The 13,962-nt window shown below is 43.9% G+C and overlaps 1 protein-coding gene across 11 annotated transcripts in view; it reads left to right on the top strand.

The window, feature by feature from the left end:
- ARHGAP8 (Rho GTPase activating protein 8) overlaps positions 1–13,962 on the top strand; it is a 171,773-nt gene that overhangs the window by 113,447 nt on the left and 44,364 nt on the right. For 4 of the 11 annotated variants that reach the window (XM_073316303.1, XM_073316323.1, XM_073316314.1 and 1 more), the window contains 2 exons: positions 3,854–3,957; positions 7,349–8,364. The exons of 1 other annotated variant lie outside the window; for it this stretch is intronic. In XM_073316303.1, coding sequence (XP_073172404.1) covers positions 3,854–3,957; positions 7,349–7,546 — 302 coding nt within the window. In that variant the 3' untranslated portion in view covers positions 7,547–8,364. Of the gene's footprint in view, positions 1–342; positions 503–3,853; positions 3,958–7,348; positions 8,365–13,962 lie in introns of those variants that run through there. 6 more of the 11 variants (XM_073316346.1, XM_073316355.1, XM_073316333.1 and 3 more) reach the window with 3 other exon arrangements.

Genomic DNA, 13,962 nt, shown 5'->3' with positions numbered 1-13,962 from the left:
TATATTTGTAGTTGATCTGGGTTTGGCTAATTTATAATGACTCTGTCACTAATCCATGACATAGTAGGATTTGTATCAGAACATTCATCTCCTCTAAGCCTCAGGCACTAGACCAGAGGGCTCAAAGTCCCGGCCTACGGGCCATCTGCGGCCCGAGAACCTCCCCAGTGCAGCCCGTGGAGGAGAGACACATGCAGCCACGCTGCCAGCTCTGTCTGCTGCAGGCACCGCCTCCCACTGCTCCCATTGGTGGGGGGAGAGGGACAGAGATACCATCACTAGTTGCCGGGCAGAGTCAGCCATGGAGGCAGTGTCACTTTTTTCCATAATGACTATAAACAGGTCAAAATACCGAACACAGCTATCTGATGCCCACCTTACTGCAATCCTGAAGGTTTCAACTGCTCAGTCACTGAGGCCAACATCAACAAACTGACAGAACTGAAGCGTTGCCAGGTGTCTGGCAAACACTAAAAACTCTCTGGCAGGCAAAGAAGTTGTATGACAGTTTTATTATTTCTAAGAAATTTGAAATAAAAAAATACAATATAAATGTTTTCTTTTCTAAACACCATCTTCAGTGACATTATTGTCCCACTGGGAGGATTTGAGGACTGGCACTGGCCCTAAGGTAAATTGAATTTGAGACCCCTGCACTAGACTGATCTGATAGCAAGTTCAGCGTTCCATCCAATAGAGGTCAGAGGTAAAAATCCATGGCCCAGACTTTCAGAAATAGGACCCTAAAGTTAGACTGCAAGGCCATATTTAGGCATCTGCCTGATTTTCAAAAGTCCTGAGCTGCTAACAGCTTCCACTCTGTCAGGTGCATAAAAGTTTCTGAAACTCAGCATTTCTGAAATTAGACCAAGGGCCTAAATACAGACTTAGCAGTCTAATTTTGGATTTATATCTTTTAAAATTTTGGGCCATGTTGTAGAAGTACAAAGCAGCATATTATTATATATTTATTGTACAATATATTAATATGCACCTTTTCTTCCATCCTCCACCCCCGCTTTGCTCTATTCCCTTTGCCCATACTAAAACCCATTGTTCTGTTCTTTTTGTACGTTTTTTATATGGTGCTTTGCATCCTGGAGGTTTTCAAAGTGCTTTTCAAAACTATTTACTGCTCCATACACAAATCACTTCTCTGCTAAAGTGCAACTGCCTTTGGGGATGGAAGTTGTCAGCCAGATGGGGGATCAGTGTGCAGTGAAGAAGTTGAGCAAGGGAGGAATTTGGAACAATGCCACCAGGGCAAACTCCACTCTTATGGAAGCATGCTGTGTGATATGTAATGTCCACACAGAGCAGGTAGGAGCTTGAAGATTTAGCCCCAAAGGCCCACACATAGACCTCTTGCTTTTTAACCAAGGTTTACTCATTTATTTGTACTGCAATCCTGAATCATCAAGAATTAGGTAAAATTTCCAGTGTGCTTTACTCAATTACTTCAAAACATTGGACCACACTCAGTTACACCAGTGCAATCCCAGTGTCTTCATCTGCACTAGTGAAATTGTGGTAGCAGAATTTGGCCCAGCCTATGTATATTTCATTGAAATTTTAGTAGAGCTACTACTCTGGAATAAAATATTAGGGAACAAACCAGAGTGACTTAAAGCTTAGCGAGGGGAATATATTAATTATCTAAAGGGCTGACATCACATGAATCTACTGGTGATAAAACTTCAATCATGTGGCCTTTTTCCGGGCATTGGGAATTTTTTATGCTGACAGAGTGACTCTATATATTCCAGTATGTCTGGCATTTAGTACACCCTGCTTGGAGAGACATATATTCTGCTATGCACTAGTTCCATTGTAGGTGGGTTCTAAATTCTGATAAGCATTGAGTCAACAGAACTTCCAGTCACAAATTGTGAAAGAGGGTTGTTCTAACCAGGTGCTCTTTGAGGTGGGGGTAACTAAGGCTTGGCTGTTTCCAGAACAGCTTGTTACATTCTGTTAATAACTGAGAGACTCTGCTGTTGAAAAGCTGAAATTATTATCAGTGGCAGTCTCTGTTGCAGCTGGTGACTATGATTGTAAACTCTTTCAGGCAGGGACTGTCATTTGGTTATGTGTTTTGTATAATGCAGTGGAGTCCTGATCCATAAGTATGGCTCCTAGGCATTCTTTCAAAACGAAGAAGAAGAAGAAGAAAAGTTGAACGTGTCCCTGTTCCTGCAGCTACTTATGCACATATTTAGCTTTGCTCATGTGAGTAATCCCATTCGTGATAATCCAGGGTACAGTGCAGATTAAATCTTGTTTAAAGCTTTCATGGAGTTCTATGCAATTTATTATGTGCAGGTCTTTTGGAGAACACCTTAAAATATATTCTAATGTTCATGTAATTGTAAGTCAAATAGACTCACTAGGTGGCTCAGGGTGTCATTTACTCTCTCCTGGCAGTCTTAGGTTCAAACTCTATTTAGCTCATTAGTGAAAAGGAGTTTAATGATGTCAAGCTAGTTTCTAGAAAATGCATATCCACAGAAATCACCATCTTGTGAGTCTCTGCCTAGGACTTGAACATGGAGGATTGGTGCAGGGTCACAACAGAGGTATGTTTGCAGGTATATGAGTAAGGAGAGAGCATTTTGAGTGGCAGGGGTCTCATTGAGAGTTGAGTCAGGGAATAAATATAGTAGCAGCTGTACCCAGTACAGAAAGAGAGGTAATGGGATTCAAATTTAGGACCATGAAATTTCCCTGTAGCAAAGGAACAGCTTCAGCTAACTCATATGCTAGAGAAAATAGTCTGAGAGTTATTCTCAGGCTCTGAGTTGTGCTGTCCAGTGATTATATGAGGGGCTGGGAATCAGGTGTTTTAGATTCTATTCATAACTCTATCAGTGACTAACATCATGATTTTTGATTAACTTCACTTCTCTCTCTCAATTCTCTTGTCTGTAAAATGGGCATAATAATCCCTGCCTACCTCACAAGGATGGTGCGAGGCTTAATTAATACTTGGAAGATGCTTAGAAAATCTCAGTTGAAAGTGTCTTTGCAATCTAAAGGCATGTCACTAATTATTATCCTGTAACAGGGTGCAACTCACCATTCCAGCACCTCCTGCTGGCTGTCTTGGGAATTAGCTCTGCATGTTAGTGCACCCTCTTTGGGTGGTGCCTCACCATCACTCCTGCTCCAGAACCCACATCTCTCCAAGGACCACAGCATCCTCTTCAGTGACACAGCCCTCCATCCATGCCACACACTGTGCTCCCCGCTTCCGGGGGACCTGCAGTCCACTGTTCAGCCACTTTCCTCAGTGGCTACTGTACCAAATTGTCTGGCCACTTCCTTGTGGCCCCAGTATCCTTATTGTCCTTGCCTCAGCCTGCAAACCCCAGCAACCAGCCAGGAAACTGTCTCTTGCTCCCCAAGTCCCAGCTAGCAGCACTGCTGTGTCCATGGTGCTGGCAGTTCTCTCAGCCCTCCAGAGACACAGTCCTTCCTCCCTGGGCTCCCAGCAGAAAACTGTGCTCCTCAGCCCTTCAGCTCCCTTTTTATATTGGCCTGCCTGGCCCTGACTGGCTGTTCCCTTCAACCCCTTTCTAATTGGCCACCTCCAGTGCAGCCTCCCTAGGGCTGCTTTTAATCCCTTTTCTGCCAGTGAGGGGCAACTGCCCCATCACATATCCCAACAAAGGGAAGTAGTGTACACAGATTGAGCTGAATTCAGCTCTCACTTACAGAGATGTAAATCCAAAGTAACTTCACCAGATTTTTGCAGGTGTCACTAAGTTTATAAATTGTCCTAAAAAGAAAATTGCAACCTTATCTATATTTTGATGCCTATTGGATTAGATTACATATGACCTTGATATTACAGGTGTGGAAAGTAGTTTACGAGTGACGAGCTGTAAACAAGTAATCCAAGGACTTCCTGAGCACAATTATGTTGTTCTGAAATACTTGATATGCTTCCTTCATATGGTGAGTACAGGCAAAATTCCCATAATTCTGGCAGACTTTTTGTAAAAGTCTGTTTTTGCAAAATTCAACATTTAAAAGAAAAGAAAAAGAATTGGAAGAGTTGGAGAAATGCAAAAAGGATGTTGTGCATTAATTGTCAATGCAGCAGCTTCAGGCTGCAACACATATCCACTTCCACATATCCACAGGGGGTTGGACTAGATGACCTTCTGGGGTCCCTTCCAACCCTGATATTCTATGATTCTAATAAAAGCCAGAGTTGAACAATGACCTCAGTGATAACGTCAGTATAAAACTCTGTATAAATCATTGAAACCACGGTCTAAATAGACATAAAACCACACGCTTGCTCATGTGTTTAAAAGGGACACTTCCACATTTCTAGTGCTTTTGATTTTTTAATCTTTTTTTTTACTTTCCCTTTTTGTGTGAAATACCTTTTTAGAAAAAGCTCGAAAATGATGTCTTCCCTCCCCCAGCGATAAAATAAACAAGCCTGTAAAGCCTTTAGTGCCTGAGAAAGGTGTTGGATCAGTAGCCCCTGGAGTCCAAAGTCATCTGTTTATTCACAGAAGAGAAATATAGCAATAGTAGCAGCAATGCAATCTCCCTTCCTACTGCCCAATTTGCCATCTTTCTGGGCTGACCTTTTCAAGCCTGGATGCTTAAATTTAAGCCCCTTCATACATATTTATGAGGCACCTAAGTAAAGCAGGCTGATTTTCAGAGTGCTGGGCACTCACAAATCCCGTGGAATTCTCAGGCACATTGCTGATTTATACCATCTGACGAATTGGTCCTCAGGGCTTGTGAGCCACGTTTCAGAAACAAGTTATTTTAATGCCTCTTTATAGCAAAACCTCACCAAAAAGCAGTATTAAAGGAAACACACTGATCCGACCCTGACGCAGACAAAACTAGTGCGTACCTTTCATACCTACATGTTCATTTATCATTACTTAACTGAACTCCAAAAGCTATTATAAAAATCCTCACGTCATTTGCTATTATTTCAGCAACTGATCTCTCCTCAGTGTTATGAATCGTGTAAGTGCCTTTGTTCCAATACTAGATGCACCATCTCGACGCACTTCTTAAGAGCTGAACACTTGAGGTGTTAATGAGGTGTGCAAAAGTACTACATAGTGTTTTCTATAATTGGGCAACAGAACATAGCATTTATTTTTGAGTGTGCCTTGTTATGTAAAGCACAGAGTCAAGTTGATATTAGCACTCAGATCTGCAATTTTTGCTGATCTGTAGCTTTTAATCTTTCACGTTTGAGGGAGTATTTGCATTCATAAAGGTCAAGGGAATGTGAAACAACCTGGAAGCTGGAGATTTCTATTCATCATAGGTCAGGTGTGCGATGCAAGCAGCCATAATTCAAACTTGAACACACTGCTCTTCCAATAATCCCAGTTTTTACTTGTGACCATCACCCTTCTTACATATAAGAGGTAATTTAATTCCCTCACAAGTTCAGCCTTGAGTAGCGTAAGAGGTACTTGTGGTAATTTTATGAAATGGGATGAAATGTAATCACGAGACACAGTTTTTAAAGATGGTAAATTTGATTCAAGCTTCTCAGCAAAAGACCAACACTTTGCTATGCAGTCTCTACCCCCTTACTTAACGACCGATCTTCTTGTGACCAAGGGACACTACAACAAGACAATGTGATTCCAACAGCAGTAAAAGACCTGAGTTATGGGAATGGCTCCAAGTCCTTTGACCTTAGACTAGCAGTAAATGATTCCTTCCATAATGAGCCCAGCATACTGAAAAAGGAGCAAACTGTCTATTCCCCACTCAGGAATATCTCAGGCTGCTAGAAAATGATCATTTTGGGCAACAGCAGTACCTTACCACTAAGAGAAAATCTGAGTAGTGGAAAATGTTGCATGTTTGTACAGCAGCTAACACAATGTCCCACAATTGAGGTATCTAGGCATTACCATAATACAAATAACAAGGGGAAAACAAGCTGTGTTTTCAAGACTCAGGCCCTAAATGGTGCCCACAAAAGATTTACATGCATGGATGCTCAGCTGAGTTCACAAAATGTGTGTGCGTGCACAAACGAGTATTTGTATGTACAAGTTTCCATTGGCATGTGCAGTAAGTTGATTTATGCATGAATAGATGAGCTTAGCGGGCTCCAAAAACTGCTTATATGTGTGCAAATTATTTTGCAGAAGCACTTTTTTGGGCTCCAGTTATAAAAATACGGTGAAAAATTTACAACACAGCCTTGTTAATGAATACATAATTCAATTTGTTTGTCAGGAAATGGGTTGTTTTCCTCTTTACAGAATGACATGCAGGCTAGTTTGCAATTACTCAGTTTGAGGCTAAATCTTGAGTTTGGTTTATGTGGTGGTAAGGGGCACATAAGCCCCAGATGGCTGAGTAAGCCGGCTCTTCACTGGACAGATCAATACTGCGTCCAGGTCTGCAGCATGGGCACTATAGCAGCATAGCTACAACGCCGTGACCATGCCACTGTTACCCTGTAATATAGATGCAGACTACAGTGACAGAAGAGGTTTTTCCATCACTTTAGGAATTCCAACTCCCTGGCTGACAGTAGCTAGGTTGATGGAAGCATTCTTCTGTCAACCTAGCTGCATCTACACTGGGGGTTAGGTTGGTGGAGCTACGACGCTCAGGGATGTGCATTTTTCACACCCCTGAGCGCTGTAGCCATGTCAACTCAAGGGAGGAAAACTGGGTTGTGTATGGAAAGCCACCAGACGGGATCAATATCTGCTTTCTCAGGTGGAGGATCCTTAGAACTTATGCAATGCCAAGCTGCCCTCCATGAATCCTGGTCCTTCTCACTCCTGGCAGCTGGGTCTCATAGCTGCAGTAACCCCCAGGCTTACTGCTACCTTTTCACAAGGGTGTGTCCTTTCCTTCTAACCAAGAAAGATTAGATTTTGGAGGGAGATTGGGAGTGGTGTCACTGTCCTTATTTCCCCTCAAGTTACAATGGGAGGACCGTTGTGATCTTTGGTCCAATAGAACCTGTATTCTCCAAGTCATCAACTGGTAAAACCCTATTTATGGCTGCATGGCCTTCCTATGCCACTAGCTGTCAATCAGCCCCCTGTCATGGGATTGGGGAAGCACTCTGCTTTTTTAGTGACTCCCCAATGCCATTCCTCAGCACCTGGGTGGCGCAGAGCTGTGGACTCAGCCTTGAGGTGGGGCTTGGGCTGGGCAACTGCATAGCTACCATGTGCTCAACCTCGAGGTGGGCTAACCTTTCAGGATCCATTTAGGCCCTGTGGTTATAGAATATTCACACCAGGCAGCTCCATGTGGAATTTGGCCCTTCACGTTGCTTGCATTTGTCACTTTTGGTGGTATGTATGTTTTTTTCCAGGTATCCCAGGAGAGTATTTATAACAAAATGACTGGATCCAACCTGGCATGTGTCTTTGGGTTGAATTTAATCTGGCCGCCTGAAGGAGCTTCTTCCCTGAGTGCTTTGAATCCTCTGAATCTCTTCACTGAATTACTGATAGATTTCTACTCCAAGATCTTTAGTTCACGAACCGTACCTGGTGATATCTTACCTTAATGTTCACAAAAAGGGAAAAGGAATATGCCTACCTTAGCAGAAATCTTCACATATAAACCTATGAGAATTTACTATACACAGGATTTTACAGAAACAAGTATATTTCATATACAGAGCAAAATCCTTTTCTCAATTTTGCATCACCATGATTTTGCAGATATCAAAGATGTTAGGGGAAATATGCTTACCGATACTGTTTGTATGTGGATGTGTGTATATAAACATTCACAAACCTACAGGTCAAAGTGGCATAAACTTTCCTCTTTTCATAATCTTTAGCAATTGTTAAATATTTGTTAGTTTAAAAATTCATAACAGTAGATAAGACTGTCATTTATTTAAGCATCCTGAAGTTTCCTACTTTGTGGCATTTTTTTCTAGGGCGATGCTAAGTCATCACTTGGGCCATAACTTCTGGACCATCATACCCCTTCTTGCAGTAGGGCTATACAGGCAATTTTTTCCTCTGGAAAAAGTTTCTTTTGAAGTCTTCAAATATATACAAATTATAGATCAATTTTTCAGAATTTCAGGCACTCATTCCCACATGCACAAAAAGAGTGTGCACTTGTGTCTGCGTTTACGTGCAAGTACCATGAAAACCAAAGTATTTGCCAGTGTCAGTTAGGTTATGCATACATCTGTCTCTGTGCTTTTAAATATCTAGTATGCCTGTCCAACCATTGTAGTTGCATGTGCAAACTAAGTGGAAAATTACACAAGCACTCTTGAGGTTTTAAAAATCAAGTAATTTGTGTTTTTATTTTTAAAGAATTTCTGTTTGTATCAGTATATAGTTAATACAGAATGTAAGAAAACCTTGTTTGAAAAAGGCATTGAATGTTTTCATTATTTGCTGTATGCTCTTCAAGTTTTTTGAGTTGTTAGAAATCTGCTCCTAAAATCAGTCTCTCCCACACACACACACACACACACGCACACACCCCCAAAAAAAAGAGAGAAAGAAAGAAAACCTTAACCCACCCTGAACCCTGGAAAATACTCCTGATGGCACTTTTATCTAATCTAGTGTGTGTTATCGGTGGGATGACATTAATCCCAGTGGGAATAATTAGCCATAGTAATGTAAGGGGGAGTTTCTGTGTTTTCTCTCTAGATACTTGTATTTGAATACCACTTTACAGTTCTGCTTCCTCTGTCTGCTACTGATCATTAGTGGAACAGGATACGGATGTTGTCCTTGTAACAGCAAAAGGGACTGAAGTAGTGGTGACCAAAGTAAGCAGTATTTTCCCAAACATCTGCTTCTCCTGCTCCCATACAAAGCTGCTGAAGGAGACGTACCCTTCAGGATATAGTAAAGACAATGATCCATGGAGACCAGTTTGATTATCCCTTCACCTTCAAAAACAAAGCAACCCTTTTCCTTCTAGCGGTTCTAGCTAACTGGGGGCTTGTGCTTCTAGTCTCTCATCTTGATAGCTACTAAGTATCTATCTGCCTGTCTGACAGATGCAGGCTTCCAAATCCTTGTGTGAGAGAGCAAGTAGTGATTTATTCTTTTTGGCAATTTAGAGAAAATAGGAGAGAGTACCCATCGAACTATGTCAGTCCTATGTTTGCCCAGTAGATGTCATGTACATGCATAAGGCTATAAAAGGAAATTATTAAAATGTCAATAATCAAAAAGCTATAGAACAAGCTGTACTGTATGTCACATCCTTTTAAAATTTAAATTATGGTGTAATTTTCTCTTAATTCATCAAGTGTTTCAAAATTTGGGCTTTTAAATATCTATTGTTCAGTGTCTGTTCTTTGTTAAAAAAAAAGAGGCATACTTGTGGCACCGTAGAGACGAACAAATTTATTTGGGCATAAGCTTTTGTGGCCTAAAACCCACTTCATCGGGTATCAAGTGGCCAGTTTGGCATAACTTTGCTACTTACATATAAAATGTTGCACAGTATAAAGAGAATAATTAAGATGAGTTTATGAATTTAATGTTGTTGCACTTTCAGGAAAATGAGGTTGCAAAGGAGGAAATGTGTTCAGTCTCTGTGTTCAGTCAGTTTTATGTCATAAATTGTTAAGACAAATACATTGCTGTGCAGTGCAGTACAGCACAGCAATTTGAAGATACTATTCTGTGAATTGGCACCAAACATTTATATCAGAGGAACTTGGCCTACAGGCCAGTGCATGAAACTGAGAATTAGAAAACCTACTTTCTAATACCATTTCTTGCCCAGAGTGAGAGAGCTATCCAGTGGCAGTTATTTCACCTTTCTAAGTCTCCAATTCTCCTTGAGTAAAAAAAAAAAAAAAAAAGCCTGCTTTTTTTAGAGTGCTTTGAGATTACTGGCTGAGAATTACTGTAGAAGTACAAAATGTTATCATTCAGATTTTTCCAAAATCCAACTGGTCAGAATGGCACTTCCAGTACAGTACTAATGGTTTTCAAACATTGGGGAATGTTGCACTGATCAGTGATTTAAGTAGAGAGGAGTCTAGGCAAAATACTGTACCAAAACACCTTGGGGTGAATCCTGACTCTGCTGAAGACAATGGGAGTTCTGCCATTGACTTCTGTGGGGCTAGGATTTCACCACATTCTCTGGCTCTCTTTTTGTACAGCACTAGAAAACAGTGACAGAAGTATCCCAGTATCAGTTACAGCATAGTGAAAGCAGAGCCCTAGCCAGAATAGATTGCTAACTCAGCAGCAATTCACCCTAGCGCAGTGCTACTCCAAAGTGGTGGCCCGCGGACCGGTGCCAGTCCTCAAGCCATCGGCTGCCGGTCTGCTGGGAAAAAAAATTGCCAGTCCCCCACATCAGATAGCTTGAGAAGCACTGGGTCTAGAGGAAAGTTGTTTTTTTTTCTGACTCCTTGCATTAGTTTTCTGTTCCCCAGAGGTCCACTGCTTCCTACAAAGGTGGATTTGGTATATGCTACAGCATTTGGCTGATCTTTGACTGGCTCAGAAACTGATCTCTTACTGTGTGAATCAGTGGCTGGTGCCTAGCAACAAGTAAAAGTACCTGCAGTGTGCATGGCTTTAGCTACTTTATCTGCTCGTAGGCACCGAGAGCGATTTAAAGAGTGAATCTGTTTTACATATTTGTCACATACCAAATGGCAGTTTTTCCTTTTAGTCTTTATAAATGATCATTTTTCAGAGATCGCTGGCTTCTGTCATTTACCAACTGAAGTACAGAATGGAGTTTCTGATTCCAGGATTGTTTTATTTCTATGAACAAGATCATACGATATCCCACAGTTTGAACAATTTGATATTGCTTAGAAAATGTAATACTGTTCCTGATTATGAGCAGTGTTCACGCTGGTGATGGTACATGCCCGCTTCTAGTCACTTTTTCTCAGCTGGCAGCAGTGAAAAGTGTGGTAGGTGATAGCTGGCTCTACCCCCTCCCAGCCATTCACTGCCTTTGGGCAGGTCTACACTTAAAATGCTGCACCGGTGCAGCTGTGCTGCTGTAGAGCTTTAGGGCCTGGTGACACTTGCAGATGTAAAGCGCTGTGAGTTAAATCTGCCTTCAGAGAGCGCAGTAGGGAAAGTGCTGCCGTGTGTTCACACTGTCAGCTGCAAGCGCGCTGGCGTGGCCACATTTGCAGCACTTGCAGTGGCATTGGGAGAGATGCATTATGGGTAGCTATCCCACAGAGCACCTCTTCCCATTCTGGCACTGTGGCTTATGGTAAGGGAGCGGGGGGGCATTCTGGGTCCTGTCGCAGCGCCCCATGATGCATCGCTTCGCATCCCAGCAATCCCTGTGCTTCCGTCCACATTTGGTACCATCTTCCAATAGTTTTTGTACTGCGCGCTCTGTCTTCCCTTTCGGTCTGTGGGAATGGAGCCCAAACTGCTGAGGAGTATGCTGATGAGTCTCACCAGCACGTCACGTTTGGCAGTCGAGTTACTCCTTATGATCCAAAGTGACAATGAGGGCTTCGACGAGGATATTGACTCGAGTAATGCATATGACACGAGTTTGCTTATGGCATTCATGGACATGCTCACCGCCATAGAACGCCGCTTTTGGGCTCGGGAAACAAGCACTGAGTGGTGGGATCACATTGTCATAAAAGTCTGGGATGAGGAGCAGTGGCTGCAGAACTTTCGGATGAGAAAAGCCACTTTCATGGGACTGTGTGAGGAGCTCGCCCCCACCCTGTGGTGCAAGGACACAAGATTGAGAGCTGCCCTGATGGTGGAGAAGCGGGTGGCTATTGCAACCTGGAAACTGACAACTCCAGACAGCTACCGATTGGTCGCTAACCAGTTTGGAGTGGGAAAGTTGACCGTTGCAATTGTGTTGATGCAAGTTTGCAGGGCCATTAATCGCATCCTGCTCAGAAGAACCATGACTCTGGGTAACATGCATGACATTGTGGCTGGCTTTGCACCAATGGGTTTCCCTAACTGCGGAGGGGTGATAGATGGCACACATATTCCAATTCTGGCACCAGCCCACTTACCCCTTCCAATTAATGTACTCGGAGGCTATTTCTCTATCGTTCTCCAGGCGTTTGTGGATCACCATGGGCGTTTCATTGACATTAACACAGGCTGGGCCAGAAAGGTGCATGACACACTCATCTTTCGGAACACTGGCCTGTTCACGAAGCTGCAAGCCGGGACTTTTTTCCCAGACCAGAAGATCACCATAGGGGAAGTCAAAATGCCCATTGTGGTCCTTGGAGACCCTGCTTACCCGTTAATGCCGTGGCTCCTGAAACCCTACACAGGGAGCCTTGACAGCGGCAAGGAGCAGTTCAACAACAGGCTGAGCCGGTGCAGAATGACTGTGGAGTGTGCTTTTGGCCGTTTAAAGGGCTGCTGGCGCTCTCTGTATGGGAAGCTGGACCTGGCTGATGACAGCATCCCTGCTGTTATATCTGCGTGCTGTACCCTCCATAACATTTGTGAAGGGAAGGGTGAAAGCTTCACTCAGGCATGGAACTCGGAGGTTCAACACCTGGAGGCTGAATTTGACCAGCCAGAGAGCAGGGCTATTGGAGGGGCCCAGCACGGGGCTGCAAGGATTAGGGATGCCTTGAGGGAGCAATTTGAGGCTGAAAGCCACCAGTAATTTCTGGTGCCCTGCACAGGAGTGAAGTGCAGTGGTTCCAATGTTAGTAGGAATCTGTGTTTGCTACGCTGACTGGCCATGCCTGTTGCTTTCCTGGGCTAAGGTATCTTTTACTTTATGTAATAATAAAGAATGTTTTCAAAGCCAAAAAATCCATTTATTGACAAGAAACACAACTGCTTGAGAAACAGAAAGGGCAAGGGGGTGGGGTGGGGAACGGTACAATCACAGATTTGTGTATATCCTGTTATCATACTCAGCCTTCCTCACGGCACAGTGGCATGGACAAGTTAGCCTTACTGGGACAAGGACCACAGTGGCTTACCCGAGAAAACTGTGCAAGCGCATTGCCCAAGTTCTGGATGAGACCTTTGAAGAGATCACTGAGGCCAGTTACTGCGATGTGAGAGAGCACATCAACACCCTATTCCGCGTTCTAGGCATGCATGCAGCCCTAACCCTCCTCGCCCCAAGATCCTGCACCGAATAACTTCCTTCCCAAAATAAAAGCCGCTTACTGGGCATCTCCTCTGGTGTTTGTCCTTCCCCAAGCACCGGCTGCCACGACTGGCTACCTTCCTCCTAGCTTGAGAGCAGCTCCTGGCTGTATGCATCTAGGGATTCTGGGGTGTCTTCCTCTGCCTCAGCACCCTCGCTCCCACTTTGCTGCTCCTCTTCCTCCTGCCTTGTTGAACTGGAGTTTGAAGTGTCCATGGTGCTACTCGGAGTGGAGGTGGGGTCGCCCCCAAGTATTGCGTCCAGCTCTTTGTAGAAACAGCAGGTTGCAGGGGCAGCACCAGAGCGGCTGGTTGCCTCACGGGCTTCGCGGTAGGCATTCTGCAGCTCCTTCACTTTAACCCTACACTGCAGTGCGTCCCGGTCATGGCCCCTAACCAGCATGTCCCTTGATAGCTGCCCAAAGGTATCGTAATTCCTACAGCTGGAGCGCAGCTGGGACTGGACAGCTTCCTTCCCCGAAACACTGATGAGGTCCAGCACCTCGCCATTACTCTATACTGGCATGGTCACCTGGAAAGATTTGCTGAGAGCACTCCACACCTTGCTGAGCAAACAGGAAGGGGATTTTCAAAATTCCCAGAGAATTTAAAGGGTCGATCTGACGGCTGGTCATCTGAGGGCAGGGCAGTAGAGTTCAGAGTGATGACCAGAGTGGCTAGAACAGGCATTGTGGGACGCTTCCAGAGGCCGATCAGAGCGCACTAACAGACCAGGGCGTCCCCACTGGTGCTGCGGCACCCAGCGGGGGCACACCAAACGTTATTCCACTCGCCGAGGTGGAGTACCAGGAGCGCTCTAGCCGCTGAGTCAGAGCGCTCTACG

The sequence above is a fragment of the Lepidochelys kempii genome, chromosome 1 (assembly GCF_965140265.1).
Source record: "Lepidochelys kempii isolate rLepKem1 chromosome 1, rLepKem1.hap2, whole genome shotgun sequence".
In the NCBI taxonomy this organism is placed as follows: Eukaryota; Metazoa; Chordata; order Testudines; family Cheloniidae; genus Lepidochelys; species Lepidochelys kempii.
This window is presented reverse-complemented; position numbering and strand designations above follow the sequence as displayed.